Source organism: Camelina sativa, chromosome 10 (assembly GCF_030686135.1).
Source record: "Camelina sativa cultivar CO46 ecotype springtype chromosome 10, ASM3068613v1".
Classification (NCBI taxonomy): Eukaryota; Viridiplantae; Streptophyta; class Magnoliopsida; order Brassicales; family Brassicaceae; genus Camelina; species Camelina sativa.
Genome location: NC_141889.1, coordinates 4,707,265 through 4,723,886, shown reverse-complemented (window position 1 = coordinate 4,723,886; position 16,622 = coordinate 4,707,265). Strand labels below are relative to the sequence as shown.

At 36.9% G+C, this 16,622-nt stretch overlaps 2 protein-coding genes across 4 annotated transcripts; one reads left to right on the top strand and one right to left on the bottom strand.

Annotated features, from left to right (window-relative positions):
* The first annotated feature begins 986 nt into the window (after positions 1-986).
* On the top strand, positions 987-7,914 carry LOC104717191 (putative helicase MAGATAMA 3). Of its 2 annotated transcripts, XM_087469554.1 has the most exons (9): positions 987-1,556; positions 2,007-3,424; positions 3,551-3,609; positions 4,001-4,180; positions 4,289-4,384; positions 4,474-4,597; positions 4,727-4,859; positions 4,940-6,706; positions 6,803-7,914. In XM_087469554.1, the coding sequence occupies exons 4-9, from the start codon at positions 4,042-4,044 to the stop codon at positions 7,199-7,201; spliced, it is 2,658 nt and encodes an 885-aa protein (XP_087325680.1). In that variant the 5' UTR covers positions 987-1,556; positions 2,007-3,424; positions 3,551-3,609; positions 4,001-4,041; the 3' UTR covers positions 7,202-7,914. The 2 variants fall into 2 exon arrangements, with proteins under 2 accessions (XP_087325680.1, XP_010433029.2); XM_010434727.3 differs by lacking the exon at positions 3,551-3,609 and having other exon boundaries at positions 1,078-1,556.
* Positions 7,915-8,972: 1,058 nt separating this feature from the next.
* On the bottom strand, positions 8,973-14,049 carry LOC104717190 (cadmium/zinc-transporting ATPase HMA2-like). 2 transcript variants are annotated; one of them, XM_010434726.3, is made up of 9 exons: positions 13,810-14,049; positions 13,071-13,281; positions 12,451-12,708; positions 11,836-11,933; positions 11,495-11,750; positions 11,267-11,404; positions 10,848-11,175; positions 10,553-10,755; positions 8,973-10,462 (listed from the first exon to the last, which is right to left on the bottom strand). In XM_010434726.3, the coding sequence occupies exons 2-9, from the start codon at positions 13,264-13,266 to the stop codon at positions 9,117-9,119; spliced, it is 2,823 nt and encodes a 940-aa protein (XP_010433028.1). In that variant the 5' UTR covers positions 13,267-13,281; positions 13,810-14,049; the 3' UTR covers positions 8,973-9,116. The 2 variants fall into 2 exon arrangements, with proteins under 2 accessions (XP_010433028.1, XP_019086036.1); XM_019230491.2 differs by lacking the exon at positions 13,810-14,049 and having other exon boundaries at positions 13,071-13,760.
* Positions 14,050-16,622: the final 2,573 nt, after the last annotated feature.

Sequence of the window (16,622 nt, the reverse complement as noted above, 5' to 3'; positions counted from 1 at the left end):
AATTTCAATATGCAATATTGAGATAAGAGTGTTGCATAAATTTTTTTCATCCAAAACTTTTACTAACGTGGCTCTCTATTGAAAATTAATTGTGTAATTTACAAACTGTATATAGAGCATTTAAAATACAATAAGAAAGAAATCTTATTTGTTTCCTTTCTATTTTTTGAAAAAAAGCTACCAATATTATTTTGTTTCCATTTGCATTGGTCATTGGTGTCATCATGATTCATGAACCCTCATTTAGAAAATGAATCTTTCTCAATTTTATTAAAATATTTATTTTAAAAATATAAATTTTTTTAAGTTTCTCCGTTTGTTTTAGAAAAAATAATCTTTTTCAATACCATTAACCAATCGCTAGTCACTAGGTGCGGTAAAAAAAGCGCTAAACATGTATTCAATTAGAAAAGTGTAAATTAATCTAAAATTTTACCTTGTAAGATTTCTAGTTTTAAAAACCCGTTTATTTACCACCAATAATACCGTTATTGTTACCATATTTTTTTAACAATATATAATTATATCATCATTTATCTTATCAAATTATATTAATTTAAAGCTTAAAAAACTAAATGTGATTAACTTAAGATCAAACTTTAAAAGAAAGCTAAAATCCCTACAACCTCACAATAATTTACACACGACATTTGATTTTTTAAAAAAAAACAATCAATATGACATAATGTTACATGACAAAAATAATACTACTAATCTATTATTCTACACAAATCAATAAAATAACAACGCAATTCTAATTACTACATATGAGGAAATCAAACGAATTAAATATATTGATATATAACAATAATGGAAACAAAGCTTTTTATTCTTTATCTCAATTACAAGCATTATGGACAGAAGGGGTCCTTAGACAGTAATAGAGTATCCAAAATCTAAAATAATTGACCAGTTATTTATAGATATCACAAAACCATAAAATATAGTAGTAATAATAAATAAATAAATAAAAAATAAAAAACCTTGTTTTTGACGCAATAATAGAAGCGAACCAAACTTGGCCTCTCTCTTCTCTCTATCTCTCGCCTATAAATAAGATTGAGTTTATGCAATTGCAAAGTACACACACACCCAAACAACAAAGGTCCTTCTCCTCCTTCCTACACTGTAAAACTCAAATCTTTTTTAATACTTAAAAAAAAAACTTTTTGGCTTGTCCTAGACCGTCGGATCAGTTCTCTTTGGTCTTAATCCAACGGTCTTGATCCGATTTGATTAGAGAAGAGTCTCATCGTCTCTCAACCACCAGATTCTTTCTCTCTCGTCTCGTCGTCGTCGTCGTCGTCGTCCTAAACACCTCTCTCCCTCTTCGAAATCGACGAACAACAAACAGACCAGATCTTCTTCCTTCGATCCGTCTCCTTCGCCGTTGCTTTCGTATTTTATTCAGCCGCCGTTTTGAACTGTTTTGCCCTTATTTTTTACTCGCCGGATTGAGAGATTTGGGATTGAGATTAGGATTTCTTAGGGCAATCCGATCAATTTTTTTTAATAGAGGTTTTTGCCGCCACCGTCCCCCACCGACACCGTCACTGGTTCGTTTCCTCGATCTCGATCTTTGCTTTTTAATTTTATCTCCATTGATCTCGTCTTTGATATAGCTGGTTTGTTCATGTGCGTGATTGGCTTCAATTTTAGTTTTAGTTTTTTTTTTCCTCAGAATTTTAGGTTGCGGCGATTTTTATTTATTTTAGAGATTTCTTAATCGTCTTTCCTAATTGCGTGCATTATTACCTATTAATTGGAGTATAAAAGCCGCCTTCTTTAAAGTTTCATTAGTATAAAAAGGGAAAAGTAAGAATCTTTGTCACGTTGAAAGGTTGTGTGTGGGTTGTGCACACTGAGTTGAGTAATGCACTAGGTGATTTTAATCGATATATCAATTACTACTTGTTTGTTTCTTTTGGCTGTTTTAAGTTTTCTGTATCGGGCTTTATATCAGCAATGATTTTGATTGTGGTTTCTTTTGGGATTTTTATCTGCAGAAGCTGGTGTCGTACGAGGGGATACGTCTTTTGGTTTGTGTTATTCTGGCATCTTGAGATATTATAAGTTGCGCTACTAGCTTGGAATTATACACTAGTTTATGACTATACGTACGAGATGGCTTCAGAAGGAAAATTGTTCTTTGATCTTAATGAACTTCCTACAGAAGATGATGATGGGAATGATAATGTTAACTTCAATCAGCCACAGACGGCTACCCCATTTGCAAACCCCAATACCTCTGGCTTGCTCGCAACTCCATCGTCCTCCCAAGATATTGTAAACAACCGAGTGTTCTCACATGCATCAACAGTTTCTGATGTAAACAACCGACTGTTCTCACATGCATCTACAGTTTCTGGCTTTCAGCCTTTTGTCCGCCCTATCTCTGCTCAACGCTCGGATGTCTCAGTTGAACAAAAGATGGATGAGAATTCTCTTAAGGAATCATTGTCATCATCCAGGCCAGACACATCGGAGGAAGCAAAGGTTGCACCATCAATAGTTCCAAATGATGCTGGGGCACCTGAGAGAGAAGAAGGGGAATGGACAGAGTCGGAGGTTCCTGCCAATGAGGATGTACATAGTAGTTCTGATTATTCTAAAGTTAGAGAGAAGGATAATGGCACAGTAGGATTAGATATCAACTCAAACTTGGGTCTTCAAAACAAAAACGTTAATCAGATTTCAGAAAGCAGTGGTAAAGATGGTGCATCTATAGATAGTCCGCAAGAACAGGGTTTACTGGTGAGGCAGAGGGAAACTAAAGGAGTTGAAGCAAGTCATGCAATCAAGTGCGCAAATACCACTGTGAAAAGAAAGATGGATCATCAGAAAGAGACGATGTTGGGAAAGAAGCGGAACAGGCAGACCGTGTTTCTCAACCTAGAAGATGTTAAGCAAGCTGGTCCAATTAAGGCCACAACACCAAGAAGACAGAATTTCCCACAACCTATTGTCACGCGGACGGTTAGAGAAACTCGCGCAGGTCCTCCACCTGCTGAACAAGGAGGCGGGGTTCCAGGGCATGTTGTATACCGGGATCAGAAACCGAGTGATATTCCTAATGGTGGAGTACATCCAGAAACATCTGAACCGAAATTAGAATCTAATGGTGAATCACAATCTGGCTCAGTTGGTAAAACTAGGAGAACAAATGGGGAGGCAGGACCTTCTGCTGAAGGTTCTGTGTCAAGGCAGGGGTCATGGAAGCAGCCAATGAATTCGCGGCAGCTGAAGAGTGGTCATTCGTCAAATAGACAAGTCACCTTGTCCAGTCAAACTTCTGCAGACTCAAAGTTTGGAAACAAGAAATTTACTTCGTTCAAGAAGCAAGCCAATAGTACCCAATACCAAGATACCTCCGTGGAGCGTCTTATACGAGAGGTGACCAACGAAAAGTTTTGGCAGCATCCAGGTATGTCCTATATAGTGTTTCAGCTTATGGAACGTGTGTTTGAGTGCTCCTACTTTTTCAGTTTAAGTTATCTTCATTTAAGGTAGGAACTTTTATGCCAATTAAAATCTACTGCTCTGGTGCCAGTTTCCCTGTGTCCCGAATCATGGCTCAGTGAGAATCATAATGGCCACGGGATTTGGAAGGTGATACGATTAAATCATACTTGTAAAAGTTGATGACAGAATTTTAGTTTTTGTTTTCATTGTCGATGGATATCATTTATCAGGTTGGCTCTTGTTGGCTTTAATTTTAATTATCTTAGTTAAGGAAAAAACTGGATGGATGCATTTATGTGTATCTGAAAACTTGAATGGCTATTAGTGATAGTAATTATTGGATATGAGTAAGCTTTTTGATTGACATGCCTCTGTTCTGTTCTGTACACTTTGCACTGGAAAATTTGACTTGTATGAATGATGATACTCAACTTTTTTCATATGGCCGTTGTTCTTTCAAATATGTCCATTTCTCTGCCTTATTAGTTAGTACCCATAGTGTAATTGACTCTTATGCATAATTTTTTCTTGTGTTTAGAGGATACTGATCTCCAAAGTGTCCCTGAGCGGTTTGAATCCATGGATGAGTATGTTAGAGTGTTTGAACCTTTACTTTTCGAGGAGTGCCGGGCACAACTTTACAGTACATGGGAAGAATTGGCTGAGGCAAATTCATACATGAAGGTCAGAATAAAGTTCATCGAAAGAAGAGAGAGAGGTAAACAGTCCTATTACATAATATACATTTGTAAAGGCCTTTGGGCAACAATACTCTACTTACTTTTCTCTTGTTACCTGACTGCTAGCCTTTGTTTTATTTGGTTAGGATGGTATGATGTGATACTTCTCTCAGTAAATGAATGTAAATGGGCTTTCAAGGAGGGAGATGTTGCTGTTCTTTCAAATCCTGTGCCTGAATCAGGTGTGGTTGGAATTCGTAGATTGTCTGGTTGGTTTAATATTACTTGTGCTTCTCTGTATGTTCTGTAATTTTTTCCTTTTTATGTTTAGAAGGAGAGCATGATGAGGCTGGACGTGTAGCTGGTACAGTTAGAAGATATATACCGGTTGATACTCGAGATCCTCATGGAGCAATTCTCCATTTCTATGTTGGAGATACTTATGATTCTGGCAGGTATATGCTTTTCCATATGTTTGATTTTTAAGCTGTATTTTCTAGCCATTCTTACTGGAAGCATTTGTTTCCGTTCTCTCATTTCTTTACTTTTTCCCCCCTTTTTGATTTTTTTTTTTGTTTTACCAGCAAGATTGACGATAATCATATTTTACGGAAGCTTAAACCTAAGGAGATCTGGCATCTGTCAGTGCTTGGTTCGCTTGCAACCACACAAAGGGAATATGTTGCTTTGCATGCGTTTTCTCAGCTTAACCCACAGGTTGGTTTTGTTTTCTCTAACAAATATTTCATAGATGCTTTTTGTTATGCTGACGCTGGTGAAACTGCTATATTCTTCAGATGCAAAATGCAATTCTCAGGCCTAGCCCAGAGCAGTTTCCTAATTACGGGGAGCAGACTCCTACAGTGCCCGATTGTTTTACTCCTAGCTTTGCTGGCCACTTACATAGAAGCTTTAATGCTCCTCAGTTGGCTGCAATCCATTGGGCCGCAATGCATACTGCAGCTGGTACAAGCAGTGGGGTAAAGAGGCAAGATCCATGGCCATTTACTCTTGTTCAAGGCCCTCCAGGAACAGGCAAGACACACACAGTTTGGGGAATGTTGAATGTTATCCATTTGGTTCAGTATCAGCAGTATTACACTTCGTTGCTGAAGAAATTAGCTCCTGAAAGTTATAAACAAGTAAGTGAGAGCAGTTCAGATCATATTGTGTCAGGATCAATTGATGAAGTCCTACAAAACATGGACCAGAATCTATTTCGTACGCTGCCAAAATTGTGTGCTAAACCAAGAATGCTCGTTTGTGCTCCTTCAAATGCTGCGACCGATGAACTTCTCTCACGTGTCCTTGATCGTGGTTTTATTGATGGGGAAATGAGAGTTTATCGCCCTGATGTGGCTAGAGTAGGTGTTGATACCCAAACAAGAGCTGCTCAAGCTGTTTCTGTGGAGCGTAGAAGTGAGCAGCTATTAGCCAAGTCCCGTGATGAAATTCTAGGACACATGCACAACCTCAGATTGCGAGAAACGCAGCTATCTCAAGATATTGCTGGACTTAAAAGGGAACTTACTGCTGCAGCCTTCGCTAACCGTTCTCAGGGATCCGTTGGCGTTGACCCTGATGTTCTTATGGCTAGGGACCAGACAAGAGATGCATTGTTACAGCGCCTTTCTGCTGTTGTTGAAGCCAGAGATAAAGATCTTGTTGAAATGTCTCGCCTTCTCATTGTCGAGGGAAAGTTTCGCGCTGGTGGTAATAACTTTAATCTTGAAGAAGCTCGTGCAAGTCTTGAGGCAAGTTTCGCGAACGAGGCTGAAATTGTTTTTACAACTGTATCAAGCAGTGGTCGTAAACTGTTTTCTCGTCTTACGCATGGCTTCGATATGGTGGTCATCGATGAGGCTGCCCAAGCTAGTGAGGTTGGAGTTCTTCCTCCCCTTGCTCTTGGTGCTGCACGATGTGTACTTGTGGGTGATCCTCAACAGCTTCCTGCTACAGTTATTAGCAAAGCCGCTGGAACCCTTTTATACAGTAGAAGTCTCTTTGAAAGGTTTCAGTTAGCAGGTTGTCCAACTTTGTTGTTAACAGTTCAATATAGGATGCATCCTCAAATACGTGATTTCCCTTCAAGATATTTCTACCAAGGACGCCTCACAGACAGTGAAAGTGTTTCCGCTGCTCCTGACGAGATTTATTACAAAGATTCTGTCCTTAAGCCTTACCTTTTCTTTGATATCAGCCATGGGCGGGAATCTCATAGAGGTGGATCAGTATCTTATGAGAACATTGATGAAGCTCGCTTTTGTGTTGGGGTGTACTTGCATCTTCAAAGAACTCTGAAGTCATTGGGCGGGGGTAAAGTCTCTGTTGGGGTCATAACCCCATACAAACTGCAGTTGAAAAGCCTGAAAATCGAGTTCGCAAATGCTTTGGGCCAAGATGAACTGAAAGAGATTTATATCAATACTGTAGACGCGTTTCAGGGTCAAGAACGTGATGTTATAATTATGTCATGTGTGCGTGCTTCCAATCACGGTGTTGGCTTTGTCTCTGATATCCGGCGGATGAATGTTGCTCTCACCCGTGCCAAAAGAGCTCTATGGGTATGATATCTCTCTATGCATGTACATTTTATATATAAATATATGATAACTTCTGGTTTCTTGATCAAGTTTCTAAGTCTCGTTTTTCTTGAACAGGTCATGGGAAATGCATCTGCTCTAATGAAGTGCGAAGATTGGGCAGCACTGATCACTGACGCCAAAGCAAGGAACTGTTTTATGGAGATGGAGTCTCTTCCCAAGGATTTCCCGGTTCCAAAGGTACCTAGCTTTATCCCAAAAGCACCTAATGCTAGAAGTTTCAGATCAGGTGGACCAAGAACCAGATCCATCGACATGCACCCTGAATCCAGGTCAGGGACACCATCAGAAGATGACGAGAAGCTGAGCACAACAACATTTCCAAGAAATGGGAATATTCGAAGGGAGAACTCAGTTGATGATTCTGATCTTCCCGGGGATAGATATAGAGATGCTTGGCAACATGGGATCCAAAGGAGGCAAAATTTTGGACGGCCTTTAGGGAGAAGAGACTAAGTTTATAATTCCAACTAGTCTGAACTTCATTCACTGGTGGAGATACTGTGTTACTTGAGAATTCAGAGCATCTGACCTAGGTCATGGTCTCATAGGCTCATCACCACGAAGGAGTGACTCGAAGTCATCAACTGTTGAACGGAGTAATACTTGAAGGCTGTGTACATGAAAGGGTAAACATGCTCACCTGATTTGTGCTGGCGAAAGATGATTCATGCTATTTCTTTCAAAGAAGTTGCGCTCTTCTGCTCTCAGATCACAAAGAAGCATGTCTGGTTCTTTGTACTTCATTTAAAACCCCGAACGGACCAGTCGGACACTGTAAATCCAAGGGGAATCCACTTGAACGAAGTCTGAACCTGCTGCTAAGCTACGAGCTTGACTCATTTACAGGAACTATAAAGCTATTCCAGCATTGTTAAACGGTGTCATGCTGATGCAGAACAACAAAAGATGCTTAATTGACAAGCATACCATAGGAAATGACATTTGAAGGTAGTGTATAGCTAGTGGGGGGGGGGGGGGGGTTGGGATTAGTTCTTTTAGAGTATCACCATACCACACTAGCCAGTCCACTGTGTTAGCGTTTTGTACATAATCTCACCATATCTAAGATTATGAAACTGTAGTTCTTTTTTCCTTCATTATATTTGTTTTATCTCATATTTTGTTGATTTTATCTGATCAATGGATTAAGTATCATATTCTTTTAATTGTCAGTTATTCGTGTAACAGATTCATCAAGTTCATCTACTTGTGTTTGGTTACAGACCAATTTTTTGCTGGATATAAGTTTTAACTTTTAATTGTTCGTACCCTTTTTGCAAGCATCTCTGAAGTCGAAAATAACATAAGAAGATTGAAAGATAAGTGTTCAAAAGGATCATTCACCTTTCTTTGATGAATCACATGGTTTCTCGATTGATAAAGCACCATCTCAGGGAGCTTAAAGCTTTGCCTCACTGAACAATTTAAAGTTATTCAGTGCAAAGACACTGAGGGCAGAATGATCCAATAATCAATTTCAACACTAGGAATCTAGGATGATGGTGAAATCAAAACTGAAATTCAAAAATCGAATGAGAGAAGAAGAAGACGAAAACAAGTAAATATGTTATTACTTGTTATCGGTGGAGGAGGGGAGCTACTATTTTGTTTTCTATAGCCAATCACAAGGCTTTATTTTTTACCCACGCGCACAAAACGCGAGTTGCGCGAGTGTAGCCAATTCCTGTGGGTACCACCTACAAAATCATGCCTATTTCATTCGACGCACTTTTTTCTGAAATTGCGATCGCGTGATTTTTTTTTTGGTTTCTACTTTTCAAAACCAATGTAAACCGAATCAAAATCAATTGTAGTTTCAAAACCATTAAAACCAAACCGAAATCAATTATAATAACAAAAATCTCTACTTGACTAAGCCCGCCGTGCGTTGTGGTATCCGCCACCTGATCGTTCGAAACAAGGTATATTACTACAACGATTAAGTCTGATTTTTTTTTTTTTTTTTCTTTTTTTTGTGTGTGTGTGTGTGTTGCTGTGATTTTTTCTGTGTGAATGTTTTGTGTTGTACTCCTTCAGATTCGACTAAACAAGTTATTGTAGAGGAGAAAGTAAAGAATACGAAGTCGATGCTACTGCTACTGCAACGGTATAGTTTTCTAACTTCGGTTTTGTAGTTTAGTGAGATATCAATTTTGACTATGTAACTTCGGTTTTGCAAGCATCTCTGAAGTCGATGATCACATGAGAAGATTGAAAAGATAAGTATTCAAAAAGGATCATTCACATTTCTTCTTTGATGAATCACATGGTTTCTCGATTGATAATACATCATGATGATGTCATCATCCTTTCTGATGATTGCAAAGATAAAAGGTTATGAGTACGAATGTTAGCCAGAACTAAAAACTTATTCAATCACAATCTCTGTTAAGCTTCCCAAGCCAGCCGCAGCCCTTGTGTGGTGGTGATGGTGACTGCCACACTCCTTAGCGTAGGTCCTGCAACAACTGCTACCATGGTGGCTCCTATCTCTGCTGCTACAGTTAGACTTGCAAGCCTCTTTTGCCTGAGAACATGCTTCTTCTTTATCATCCATCTTAGAACTTTCAGAGCAGCTCCTCACTTTTAAGCTAGCTACCACGGGATCAGCAGGACTTGAGCAACAACCTTTGACTGACACTTGCACCTTCCCTTGCTCTTCTCCTTCCAGATTGACCAAGGTTGAAGAACCTTCTTGTTTTGAGCCAGTTCCAGTTTCCAGGCCGAATGGCTTTTCATGACAGCTTTGTTTCACCCCATGTTGGTGTTGGTGTGGTTTCTGAGTCTTGTCACCACAACATCCAGAGGCACGACCTTGTACTAGAACACCAGGTTCCGGGCAACAAGTCTTTACATTGTCTTGTTTCTTCTCACAACAACCAGTGTGACCATGGTCTGAACTGGTTTTAGCTGATTTCACCACCTTCTCTTGATTCTTCTTCCCACAACAGCCTGAATCGCAATGCTTACCACTGGTCTTCGGTAAGAAACCTGCTTCCATATCTCTAGCAGCATCACCTTCAAGTTTCTCCGAGATCAAGACAGAGGAAGGGGAAGAAGACTCCCTATAACATTTGTTACCAGCTTTGTGTTTATCACTAAGCAACAACATGCTATTGAGGATCACAAGCAGACAAGTTCCTACATCAGCAAGCACAGCTGCCCAAATCAGCGGATGACCAGCAAAAGCCAACGCAAGAATTGCTACTTTCATAGTGATTGATATGATCACGTTCTCCACCACTTTCCTTTTCGCTCTACGTGCAAGCTTTATCGCTTGTGGTATCCTTCTGATATCATTCGACATGAGAATTATATTACCAGTCTCTGTTGCGAGTGCAGAGCCAGAAACACCCATCGAGATTCCAATATCCGCTGTAGCTAAAGCTGGTGCATCATTCAACCCGTCCCCTACCATACCAGTTGGCCCTTCTCTCTTAAACGCTTTGATGATTTCAGATTTACCTTCGGGAAGAAGCTCTGCTCTAACAATATCCATAGCATTTCCTAGCTGTTCTTGAGCATGCATGGCAGCAGCTTGATTATCTCCGGTAAGCATAGCAGTCTTTATTCCCAAAGACTTCAGTTCTTTCATTGCTTGATCTACACCAGATCTACAAGCATCTGAGAGATTGAAAACTCCAGCTAGTGTTTCTCCAACATATACATACCCAACCGTCTTCCCTCCTTTGGTATCAGCATCGATATCTGGAACTGTATATACATACACCAAAAGCAAAGAACCATCAGAGATTATTAGATAAAAAACCAAAAAACCTCAATGCATTAAGTTTTGATATGTACCTGATGAACACCCAGCTCTGGAAGCAATCCTTTTGTTACCGATATATACTTGTTTATCATCAATCTTTCCATATATTCCTTCTCCTGGAATGTTTTGGTAATCCTCAACCGCTTCAGGCTTTGGTTCAACAGAGACAGATTTTGCGTAGTCTACAAGTGCAGCAGCCATTGGATGACTTGACTTGCTCTCTGCGCTTGATACCCTGAAATAGTCAAATTCCACAATGCTCAGTACAAAACCATGTGTGTTGATGTTTAGTAAAGTGGTTAAAAAAGGTTAGAACAGATGTGTCACCAGTAAAGCAGACTGTGAAGGCTTATATCACTGGAAAGTGACTTGAAGTCCATGACGATGAACTCGCCTCTAGTGATGGTTCCGGTTTTGTCAAAAGCAACAATCTTGATCTTGGCCAAGGTCTCAAGATAATCAGCTCCTTTGATCAAAAGTCCTGATGTGGCTGCCTTAGTGAGTGCACAGAAAGTGGCTACTGGTGTAGAGAGGATAAGCCCACAAGGACAAGCACTTACTAACACAACTAGTGCTAAGTGAAACCAATGTTTCGGGTTGTGAACCTTCAATGCAAGTGGTATAACCGCAAAACAGATTGATATCACCATGATCGCTGCATACAAAGTATATAGACATTTATAAGATCTCAAACAAGAAGATAAAAAAGATGTAATGAAAGAAAGACCAAAATCAGTTGTTGATACCTGGAGTATAGTACTTGGAACATTCGTCTATAAATCTCTGAGTTTCGGTTTTGCTGTTCTGAGCTTCTTCTACAAGCTTTGCCATCTTTGCAACCACGCAATCCTCAGCTAGAGCAGTGGTTTTCACAGTTATATAGCCTTGAAAAAAACAGAGGAGCTAGTTAAGACCAAACCTTGAAAAGTTTCACAGTTTTGTTACCTTCATCAAGTCGAGCTGCCTTTTCATACCATTTAGATTAAAGGTTCCAGCCCAAACCGTTGAATCTCTCAGTTTAGGCACGGGGAAAGCTTCACCAGTCAAGGTCTTCTCATCAACTTCACAGTTTCCATCCACAACAACTCCATCAATAGGTATGGTTTCACCAGCTTTGACAGCTATAACTGTGTTGATCTTGAGCTCATCAACTTCAACTTCTTCTCCAGTTTCTGCAATCACTGCCTTCTGTGGAGCTAAACTCATCAGAGACTGCATCACTGCACTTGCCTGAAAAGTATAACAATACTTGAGCACTCACAACTTTTATTGATATATATACAACTGAACTAAAAGTGATGGAAGAACACAAAACCTTATAGCTAGCTCTTGATTGGAGCCATTCGGCGATTGTGAATAAGAAGACAACTACTGCAGCTTCTGTGTAATCCCGCATAGCAATTGTTGCTCCCACTGATGAAAGCAACAAACATGATCAATACTAACTCTTGAACGTACGTACAAGACTATATAACTTATACTACTCATAATTTTCCTAAATTATTATTGTTTTTGTTGAATTAGTGAGTTACATACATTTCATCTATTTTGTGTCAGGAAATTGTATAAAAGATAAAAAAATAAAAATTTCTTTACCAAAAAGTTATAAACATCTTCTAAACCAATACAATGTTTTTTTTCTTGGAAAGAAACCAGCTTTATTTTTTTTGTTTTTTAGTGTTCTTTTTTTTCATTTTCTCTTTTGGTCTCAAAGTAACATAAAGAAAGGCAAATGCAGAGGAAAAGACAACCAAAAAACTACAAAACAATTGCTTTGTGTTGACCATAAATAATTCCAAATTGACCCATCACAACTTTATATAACACCCATTTATATCTACTATAACGGTATAACGTTCATTAATTAATAATGTGAGAAATGTGATCCATATCATATAAATTGGCGAGTAAAGAGTAAAACATAACGTACCGGTTATAACAACAAGAATGTTGATGTCGATTCTACACCTTGCAAGGGATGCTATAGCTTTGGCGAATATCGGATAGATTCCAGCGACTACGGCTGCAACAGCTAGCCAACGGAAAGGAGGGTAAAGATACTTGAAGAAGGAGAGGAGGAGAAGCACGCCTGTAACCACCGCAAATGGACTTGGCCATTTATTCTTGAAATTGGTTTCTCCGGTTACCCTCACATCTGCTTCTAACCGTGCTTGATTCAGTGCTTTAACTGTAAGCCATATTAATTTTACTAAAATGAGTCAATGGAAAAAGCAGAGGAGATTAAAAAAAAATAAAAAATTTAAGGGAAACCTTATAAACGTTAATTATGTGAATCAGTGAATGATGATGCGTAACGTAATTACGTAAACACTCACATTAGAATTGTTTTGTCTTCTTTTTTGAAAAAGGGTAAAATTTTCACATGTTATTATGGACACGAAACAGAACAAAAACAAGTAATTTCCAAGATTTTTAAAGTGTCATTAAAGTAAACTCCTGAAAATGACGTTCGCGTTTTCCAACAGCAGCGACTCGAAAAAAGCTTTATTAAAATTTAGAAAACAGAGAAAGGAAAAAAAAAAGCTTTACCGATTTGGAACTGGGAGAGGATGAGAGTGTCGTGGACGACGATGACGGTTCTTGTTGGAACAATTACAGAGTATTCTTTGACACCATCCATGGATTTGAGGATATTCTCAATCAATGGAACCTCCGATGTACAGCAAATTCCAAGAACGTCAAAGTAACTCTTGGTCATCTTCTTCTCGTTCTTCATCAACGCCATTCTTGTTTTAGGATTCTGCAAAAAAAAAAAAATTAACAAAGGGTGGGTTTCTGATTTCTGTTCTGAGTTCATGTTTATGTTGCGGAACACGATTTAAGGGAAAGAGAAGCAAATAAAAACATTAAGGGATGCATGTAACGTGTTTGAAGGAGATGTCTAAAAGAAGATGGGTATGATTGATAACGTTGTCGTTAAGTTCACTCTACACTTGGCGAGAACAATTTTTTTTTGCAAAAAGGATATATTGAGTTGTCGATACTCTAACATTGCTGAAAAAAAAAAGGTTTAAAACGTAGAGATAGATTCATTGCAAAATTATTATTCAAAAAAAAATCCTCATTGGAGCTTCTCTATCAGAAGTTAAAAGAAAAAGAAAAAAAAAGACTCATGTAAATGTTTCAAAATTGGCTAATGCGTGGGAGAGAATATGAACAGTCACGAAATCTATGCAGAGCAAGAGAGAGAGAGAGAGAGAGCGTTTCGAAGCCGTCATGAAATCTATGTGAAGAAGACATAAGAAGAACTGAAGAAGAATAAGATTACCAGAGACAGAGACAGAGGTAGCAGATGGACAGAGAACTGGTTCGTTTTTGATGTTTTGTTAAATTAGTCAAAAGAGAGAAGAGGATTGGGTTTTTTTTTTGGGTTTGATGTAATGATGATGAATGATTTGAAGGTGAAAGAGGATTGAGAGTGGCGTTTGCTTTATATAGGGAAATGTGTTAGAAAGTGGTATTAATGAAAAAATGATCATTGGTGGGTTTAGTTTTACTTCCTTACCATAATGAAATTCTTCCCAACATTTAATTTTATTTATTCTGAATTCTGACCAAATAAATAAATAATTTTTTACATCTTACTTGTAAAGAATCCTCGAATATATTATCTAAATTATATAAATTCCAAAGTACTGTGGTAGGCTGCTGCTTCTTTGAGATTCCTATTCTCTTAACCTTCCCATTCTAATTTTCATTTCTTTAATGTATGTATACTTGAAAGTAAAATTCGATTTTATCCTGACATAAAAATACTATTGGAGATTTTGTACCTTGAAGGATTCTATATGATTTGTACTACCTGATTTTATTTTGGGTGTACACATGTGTGGAAAGATGAAATTGCGTTAGGCAGAACACTTTATGATCACTAGCATTAAGTCTTTTTGGCATTTGGCCAAAAAAAAAAAAGAGTTTTTTTTGGCAAATTCTTGCAACACGTTTACTAGTACTTCATGTGTTAGACTACAAAATTTAAAAACCATATTGAGAATTGAGACTGTAAGCAACGTTTGAGTTGGAAAAGATAACTAGTTTGATACGTCACGAATTTAGTCATACTATTTATGATGTATCTTGAATATATATGTTTATTTGTCTAGTTATTTTAATTTTTTTTCTCATTAAGAAAAAAATATATATATAGCTAAAATAGTGTGTAAGGGAAGAGGTTTTTAATCTTGTAGGTGAAAGACACGAGAACAAAGGTGTACTACAAAACATAGTAAAGAATCCACAGTACAATGTCACCGAATGGAATCCATGTGTGATTCCTCTTGGATTAGTTTATTAGTAGTATTATTTTCTAATAATTTTCGTTTCTTAATTTTCATATGCTTCACTATTTACAATACCTTGTAATGCAAAGTCTTATTATAAGTTCATTCAAAAAAAAAAAAAAGTCTTATTATAAGACCCAAGTCCAAGTGGTTTATGATTTTATGCGTAGCAACAGCACGTACGTATCGAGTATTTTTTTTTTGGAAGAAGTGGGTAAACATATAAAATTAGGCGCATATTATATGATATATAACGGACGGAAATAGTGTGTTTGTTGAATAGTGGGTTAACAAAGAATACGTTACTGATCAAACAAAAAATTATCAAATTATTCTGTTGTCTGCTTGCGATTTAGTTATTTAGAACTTTTTTAGGGTTAAATCATGTGAAGTTTTGAATATCACTGTTTGATTAAAAAAAAATAGTAATGCTAAACATGTCATTGTTTCAAATATATATAACCACACAAATGCAACTTGCAGTTTTGTTACGGTTACAACATCACTGTTCATCGGTTCATATCATTGTTTCTTGGTCGCCAATATAATCTATACTAATAAAAAGTACAAGCTATAAGCTCTTTAACGCGTCCACCTAAGCTTTAAAACCACTAATAGTGATTAGACACCTCACTAATTAACATTTTTAAAAATTTTCAGAATTTTCTATATTAATTTTCTATATTAAGAATTGTTTTAAACAACCTATAAGGATTTGACATGTCATTTATTAACATTTTTTAAATTTCCAGATTTTTTTTTAAAAAAAGGAAAATTTTAAATTTATGGAAATAAAAGAACTATATACAATATCCCACATCGGCTAGAAATTTTTTGGACAATGATTCAGAACCAGTATAAATAAGATTAATATGCTTCCAACAACGAATGCGCAGGAAAGCTTGATTTATCAGACGTCCAAGTTTATAAGTTTTATTCGGTTTGATCCAGTTGATCAAATTAAAACTTTAAAAAGTTTCAAAAACTATAAATTTTTTTAAATATTATAAATATTGAAACTTTTTAAAGTTCTTAGCTTTTAAAAGTTTTTAAATACTATAATTTTAAAATTTTAAAATATTATAAATATTGAAACTTTTTAAAGGTTCAAATTTATCTTATTTTTTATTTTTATGAGAAAAGAAATCATTTTGTTATTGGAGTTTGATGGATTAATAAGTTGTGTGGTAGTCTAAAAAAAGTTGACGAGGAGAAGAACAAAAAGAGTATAGCGAAGAACCAGACGGTAAAAATAATGATGACTGACGATTACCACAAAATTTGACAATAGAAATGACAAGAAAGAATATTAATATTAAGAAAACATTGAATAAAAAACATGAAAACATAGGTGGTAGCAATCAATTAAATATGAAAACGAGTTAAATTCATGATGATAAAATTGTTTTGTTTTTCTGGTGGTCAAAGAAATCGTTTAGGATATGTGAGGTCATCAGTTTAATTCGCCTCGCTTGGATGTCGAGTTAAATTCATGATTTTTTTTATCAGATTTGATTTTATAACACAACTGATTTTTATATTTCAAAAAATTGTGTATCTGAAACTTTACTTTTTCATTAATATTAATTTAAATGTTTTATAAGTATTTTACTACCGTCATCAATCATATATAGTTTTCATCAAAATATATCAAATATACCCATGCATAGCGTGAGTTCAAAACCTAGTTATATATGAAGATATAGTCATGCTGATCATAATTATCACAATCTTTGATATTTGGATTGAGTTTATCAACTTTTTTTTGTGTGGGGTGTGTGTGCGCGAAGTCTTCAAAAAT

Bases quoted from the DNA above. Each gene is read 5' to 3' on its own strand.
- LOC104717191 (XM_010434727.3), top strand. From the start codon at position 2,125: ATGGCTTCAGAAGGAAAATTGTTCTTTGATCTTAATGAACTTCCTACA. The intron at 4,860-4,939 runs GTTGGTTTTGTT...TATATTCTTCAG, and splicing joins TTTCTCAGCTTAACCCACAG to ATGCAAAATGCAATTCTCAG. The intron at 6,707-6,802 runs GTATGATATCTC...TTTCTTGAACAG, and splicing joins GTGCCAAAAGAGCTCTATGG to GTCATGGGAAATGCATCTGC.
- LOC104717190 (XM_019230491.2), bottom strand. From the start codon at position 13,338: ATGAACTCAGAACAGAAATCAGAAACCCACCCTTTGTTAATTTTTTTT. The intron at 11,934-12,450 runs GTACGTTATGTT...TGCTTTCATCAG, and splicing joins CATTCTTGTTGTTATAACCG to TGGGAGCAACAATTGCTATG. The intron at 11,176-11,266 runs GTATCAACAACT...CTTTGTATGCAG, and splicing joins TTCCAAGTACTATACTCCAG to CGATCATGGTGATATCAATC.